The sequence below is a fragment of the Macadamia integrifolia genome, unplaced genomic scaffold (genome assembly GCF_013358625.1).
Source record: "Macadamia integrifolia cultivar HAES 741 unplaced genomic scaffold, SCU_Mint_v3 scaffold1493, whole genome shotgun sequence".
NCBI classification, from domain to species: Eukaryota; Viridiplantae; Streptophyta; class Magnoliopsida; order Proteales; family Proteaceae; genus Macadamia; species Macadamia integrifolia.
Genome location: NW_024868228.1, coordinates 181,618 through 188,387, shown reverse-complemented (window position 1 = coordinate 188,387; position 6,770 = coordinate 181,618). Strand labels below are relative to the sequence as shown.

At 35.2% G+C, this 6,770-nt stretch overlaps 1 protein-coding gene across 1 annotated transcript; it reads left to right on the top strand.

The window, feature by feature from the left end:
* Positions 1–2,608: 2,608 nt before the first annotated feature.
* On the top strand, positions 2,609–4,554 carry LOC122063921 (bidirectional sugar transporter SWEET3b-like). The gene is made up of 6 exons (XM_042627602.1): positions 2,609–2,645; positions 2,749–2,785; positions 2,941–3,163; positions 3,284–3,445; positions 4,119–4,238; positions 4,345–4,554. Exons 1-6 carry the CDS (start codon positions 2,609–2,611, stop codon positions 4,552–4,554), a joined length of 789 nt encoding a protein of 262 aa, XP_042483536.1.
* Positions 4,555–6,770: the final 2,216 nt, after the last annotated feature.

The window sequence follows — 6,770 nt, the reverse complement described above, 5'->3', positions numbered from 1 at the left end:
CACCATGACACTCTTCATGGCACTCATCAAAGTGGCAATGGCAATGAGGAAAGAAAAAACTGTAAGAAACTCAAACCTCATCATTTTGAACATTTTCAACTCAATATATTTGTCTATTAATACGATACCCTTTACTTAAGTATTTATGCATTCTACATGTTATATATAGTTTTTTTTAACTGTTTTTTATGCAAAAGTGTATAAAAATGTGTTCCCTATCCATTTATGTGCGTATCTTTAGCGTATCTTAGTGTATCTCCGATACGATACGATACCCTCCGATATGTATCTTAATTTTGACCGACCGATACGGCGACCGATACCGATACTTTAATCCTTGACAACACCACTACCATCCCAATCAAAAAAACATTTTTAAAGGGAATGTGTGAATGATACCTCTATATAGATGTATTTAGAACTTAACACCTTTTAATTTAACTGTCACTTATTGTATTCCCAAAAGTCTTTTAAGTTAGGTGTATTAATGGGTTTTCAAAAATAATTTGAAAGTAACATATCATCATATAATTAACCAAAATGTATTATTATCATGCACATAGTTAGAGTACACATGTGTAATGACAATATCTACCCTCATTAAAAAATGTGTATGTAATACTAAAGGACAAAAAAAGTAAGTTTACAAATTATTTGACTCTTTGAGGGATGTCAATGAAAAATCTCTTTTTCAAAAACAATGGTTTCTACCAAACATGGTTGGAGACATTTACTAGGTAATCATTAGAAAGAAAGCTACACAAAGAGTTATCAACTTTGCAGCAAAAAAAAAAAAAAAAAAAAAAACTCATAACTAACATTGAATACATGAACATTATGAATTTTATTGTCAAGAATTTATATTTAAAAGTTTCTAGAATTGTTTGGATTTTTTTTTTTGGTGACACCCGGCTGTAGCTCCATGTGTTAAATGATGTCTCCATCTCGAATCTTCTCGTTGACTAATCTGTTACACGGGTTAGGTGTGGCTACATGTAATTGGGGTTTACCCTTGAGCTTGAACAGTAAAACCGAGCAAGTTTGAGGGATTTCTCGATAGTAAACAAAAAAAACATTGTGTTTGCTTGTTTGAAGGTGTTTTTTATTTTTTAAGTCTAAACCAAATACTTAGCAACATGTGATATTCTCATTAATCATGAAAAATTCTTAGTTCCCCTCATCCCGTCAGCTCCACCATGTAACCCAAGAGTATGAACTTGCTCCATTATTTGATGAGTTTCTATTATCAACATTTCGAAAGGTAGGTGCAAAACGGAGTCTTAGGAAGCATCTAGGATGGAAAACAACTTATAACTCCCCCACCGTCCTAATTAAGAAAAATTTTTTTATGACATTAGTGGGATGAATTAAGATAGTATATATTTTGTGAATACGTAATTATCTTGAATATGTCAACCGTTTCTTTATTTTCAGATTTAAGGGTTTTGTTCTTCTTCAACAATTTCTACTAAATAAAATAATTCTAGTTAGAGCTTTTTTGTTCTAAACCAACTCTTTTAGACCTAATTAGGTAACCCTTGATATCATTGTCATTATTAATCATAAAAAATCAATGGCGTCTGGAGCGGCATCAAGAACGAGAAAAACACCTAACTGGAACCCCCCATCGTCCAATTAAAAGGAAGGAAAACGTTTTTTTCTTAAACATTGGTTTCCACTAAACGTGATTCTTGACTTTAGGAAATGTCAAAGGTTTGACGCGGGCATGATCCGCATTTCACTGAAATGGGTACAAAACAGAAGGGCTTCTTCGAAAGGACGACCTGTGTCTAAGAAGAAGAATGAAAATTTTGTGTTTTGTGGAAAGAAGAAGAATCAATTTTGCAGCAAACTGTGTGCGGAAAAAAAAAACAACTATCAAGGGAATTGGAGTCCATGGTCTTGAGGTATCGGATCCCTGTATAGGAGATTCATATCGATATCACTAGCCACCGATCTATATCAGTGGAATTGTATGGACCAAGGGAAAAACAATTTAAAAAAAAAAAATCAAATATTTCAAAAAGATCAAACACAAACTGGCAAATACATGATCTGATATAAATGTGCTCGGCTCAAGCTTGGACCTAATATTATTCAGTCGTTCTCCGATGAAAGGGTGTAGCTTGATGGTTGCCTGACAAGGACAACTCTAAGATACCAACTCCGTACGAGTCCTTTTAGAGATGGATGGATGGCTTATTAGTCAATTTAAAACTTCTCTAAGGTCAGTTTATCCAGATTAAAGACCGATATTCGACTGATTGTTTATAGATGAAATCAGGTCTACCTTATAAGGACCGATTTCTTAAATAGGTAGGTCACAGGGAGAGATACAAAAGTAGGGGGACCAATTAGGCCCAACCAAACCATGTTGGAGGGTACATTGAAAAAAATAACAACAGAATTGATATCACCTGTGGAAAAGAAAAAAAGAAAAAAAAGCCAATTTTTAAATAAAACCAGGGCAACTCCATTAGATACATATTGAACCCAGCACTATATATACCCCTAAGAGGAGCAATGAGGATATGAAACTTCGTGCATCCTCTCCTAGTTCCTTCCACACACTTGTTGCCATTCAGGTCATTATAGTGAGAGTGGAAGAATGGAAGATAAAATAAGATTGGCACTAGGCATTGCAGGTATATACCTTCTTTGTTTATTTTGTGAACCTGTGGCCATATTGACCAGCTTATTAGAACCATATACTAATGCATGAAATATGCAATACTATATGTTTTGCAGGAAATGTCACTTCTGTGCTACTTTATTCATCACCCATGTAATTAAAGACTGGTTTCGACTTCCAATTTTACTTTTATTTGATTTTCCATTCTCTTATATTGTTTTGCACGGATCCATGTAACCGACCTCATTTGTTGTTATTATTGATTCTGTATCTTATAAATTAATACATTTTTCTTTTCTTGTTCACAGATTAACTTTTAAAAGGGTCATAGGGAAGAAAAGCACTGAGGAATTTTCCTGTGTCCCTTACATTGTTACTTTATGTACAGTTCTTCTGTACTTTTGGTATGGGTTGCCTATTGTGAGCTACAAATGGGAAAATATCACAGTAGTCACTATTTCTGGTGTAGGGATACTTCTTCAGTCCACCTTCATTCTCATTTATATTTGGTTTTCTTCTCCAAGGAGAAAGGCAAGCTCCTCCAATTGTTAGACTCCCACTTAATATTCTCAATTCTATTCTACTTCTGGCAAAAATATAAGAGGTTCTATTCTCCAACAATCCCACTTATCTATTTATTTCAAAGTGCAGAGAATGGTTATTTTGATGGTGGTGACTGTGATCATAATTATCTCCATCACCACATTAGTCTCCACATTTGAATGGCATGATCACCATCACCGGAAGCTTTTCGTAGGGAGCATTGGACTAATGGTTAATACAGGGATGTATGGTTCTCCATTGATTGTTGTGGTCTGTTCTCTCTCTCTCTCTCTCTCTCTCTCTCTCTCTCTCTCTCTCTCTCTCTCTCTCTCTCTCTCTCTTGCTACCTATGGGTATCCAGGCCTTTGGCCTGACTAGTCCTGTAGGTCCATACTGACCCCACAACTGCATGGATCGAATCATACCAGGGTTGAATGAGAACCATTCAATTTTCACTGAAAGTAGTGAAGAGCATTAAACACCCCCTGTGAGTGGCCCTAAGGAGGTAAGAGGAGTTGAATCAAAACCACATGCTTCCTGAGGCGAAGGTCCCTTGCCAACTCGACTACCCCTTGGGGTTAAACTAATATTCTCTCTCTCTCTCTCTCTCATTATTGTAGAGTTTTGACATGGTAACATAGAGCTCCAAATTAGATAAGCTTTAACCCTTAAGTTTATTAATTAATAGTGGCTTACCATCTATCATATTCCATAATAGAAGATGGCTACTTCTCTAGGTATCTACATGCGACTTTGACTAATGTTCTGAAATTCCAAGTATTCTACTAGTGGAAAATTTACGACCTCTCAGAATTGAATGGGGCTTAGTAAGGAAATTTTGAAACTTTGTTATTACTAAAACTAGCTAGCTAGTTAGTTGTCAATACTCTCTCTCTCTCTCTCTCTCTCTCAAATAACGCATGACTTGAATCTACAATTGCAGAAACAAGTGGTGCAGACAAAGAGCGTGGAATTCATGCCATTCTATTTATCCTTGTTCTCATTACTCAACAGTTCACTCTGGGGGCCATATGGACTATTGGGTCATGATCTTTTCATTGCGGTAAATTATGTTTGTACAAAATTAATTAACTGATCGACATGATTTTCTTCTTAAGCTATTGAACTTCTTAGTTTCTAAGCCAAAAATACTCAAATGTTCTGTGCAGATCCCAAATCTATTGGGTGTGCTCTTAAGTCTCTTCCAACTTGTGCTGTACTGCATCTACCGGGAAAGGAAAATTCACAAAGAACTAAGTGATACAGATCTAGAGATGAATGCCAAGAAAGCTGTTCCAGAAACCAGTGATCAACAAAGGATACAAATGTATACAGGTACACCCAGCTCCTATGTTCAAATAATGGACAGGGATGCATAACTAAGGATCCTCTCTAGGTGATGGAGTTGCAACTTGGACCGACCCATGATAAATTTGGGCTCAACAATGATTTGTATCAGTTCAGGCCTGGCCAAGACTGATCTAAAATTCATCATTTTCCTAACCCAAATTGAGGCTGACTTGGGCCTATTATTATGTATCCAAAAGGTCCTGGTATATCTTGCATGAGCCAACTTTTTTTGGGGTCGAGTAGGTTAAGGTATGATCTATCTCTACATATGTGTTCAGCACAATGTGTGGGTAGCAGGAAATTTCATGCTACCCATAATCGCATGTATCAAAATAAAATAATCTCCTTGTCATATGGTATCATAAATAACCTCTTAGTTTTAGCATTTTTCAAATAATAGGAGCGAGATTCTATTTTGGCACCTGCAATTTAGTAGTAAAATTTTTTCATGTTAGGTGTGCTGGAATTGTTGGTAATGTAACCTCAACCATAGGCCGGGCCAAAGTTCCAATTTTAAATTAGGTGCAGGTTGCAAAACCAAGTTGAATTGGCTTTGTAGTATAACATCTTGGTTTTTGTTTGGATAATGTTTTAATTCTCATTCAACCCTCTTGCAAAATCTACCGTGTTGGTGTAGGTCACGTTAGAACTGGCTCAACAAACTCATTCACAAACCCAAAGTGTAATTTCTATCTCACATGAATTATTTTATTATTTATTCTCTTATTCTGAATATGTGGGTCACGTGTGAATGATACCTTTTTCAAGACACTCATTAACGTATTACGCAGAGTCTTCCCCACACTGATAGCGTGAGAAACCCTCTCCCTAAAAACTATGTTATTTTCCTCACAACTATTTTTTAACCAATAAAAATGAAGGAGATATGATATGCTTTTCTATGCATTTACAGGTGAAAGTAAGAAGGACAACCAGAGCAACTAAAGAGAAGAAGGGCTTAAGGTTCTAGTATATTTCAAATTTTGAAAGATAAAAATAAGTCTTATTATGTCCGTAATGTTAGTACCAGAATAAAATGTTGTTTGGTGTGGTTTTCTTTGTTTGTCTCCCTCTCCCTTCTTAGTTTTGGATTTAAAGACAAATAGTTTGATGTGACACGCATGTAAGAGACTTGAATTGCAGAAAACTTTATTATTTGGATGATTTCAAACATTTGACGAGTTAGTTCCTTCTAATGATGGCAAAGCCGTAGAAAAGAGTATAATATTTTCCTATAAATGCATACTTGACATGGAATGTCTATCTTTCTTATGAGAGAGAAAGGAGGGAGAGTAGAATGCACCATGGTGATTCTCCACTGCTTCAGGTCTGTGGCTATATGGAAATAATCAATTGAAACATTGTTTTCAGGAGGTGATCCTGGGTATTCATTATCAGGTTTGTCTAGTTGTAACCTAGGTAGGTTACAAAAGGCTTGTAACCCATTTTTAGTTACCAAAAAAGTCTTATTCTGTGAAAGAAATGATTGGTTCAAGAAGATTCAAAAAGTAATTTCATGTCTTTTTATTCACAATAAAAACTTAAAAGCTTCTGCACCACTTTTTATGACAAAGTGTTTAAAAATGGTAGAAATATAATTTTATCCTCAAATAGACTCATCACTACGTTTGGAATCTCAAATCTCAATTCCTTGTCTCCCTAAAGTTCAACATGGGATTGAAAAAAAAAATAAAAAATAAAAAATTATACTAACCGTTGGGTGATTAGGTCTATTGCTTTGAGTAAGGGTGTCCATTTTCAGTCTAAGCAAGTTGGACTAATCAAGAGAAACGTGAAACGAACCTTTATCAATTTGAGTTTTTATCGAATCGGTAAAAAATTGAATTGGACCAGATCAAGAGAATCGAAACCATAAAAGACCATATAACAACTTAAGAAAATTACTAAAAAAGAACATATTACCTACAAGAGGCCATTAAGTCAACTCAATAAAAACCGAATCGATCTAAATTGAAATTGAATATTGATTTCAATTTGGCCTAATACTAGATAAAGTCTAGATCAAAGTGACCAAAATCGAAATGGATCAAATCAATCACAAAAGCCTTATAATCAGTCATTCTGAAATAGCCTGGATAGGTATATTACTATGGTCGATTTGGATCGAAATTGGTTTATTCAACCAATGATTTTAAACTCGAAATTGAGTATCAAAACAATCCCTCTAGTGATTCCATTTCTAAATTGACAATTCTAGAACTTCCGGAGTTGGATAGTTCATGAT

Bases quoted from the DNA above. Each gene is read 5' to 3' on its own strand.
- LOC122063921 (XM_042627602.1), top strand. From the start codon at position 2,609: ATGGAAGATAAAATAAGATTGGCACTAGGCATTGCAG. The intron at 2,646-2,748 runs GTATATACCTTC...TATGTTTTGCAG, and splicing joins ATTGGCACTAGGCATTGCAG to GAAATGTCACTTCTGTGCTA. The intron at 2,786-2,940 runs GTAATTAAAGAC...TCTTGTTCACAG, and splicing joins CTACTTTATTCATCACCCAT to ATTAACTTTTAAAAGGGTCA.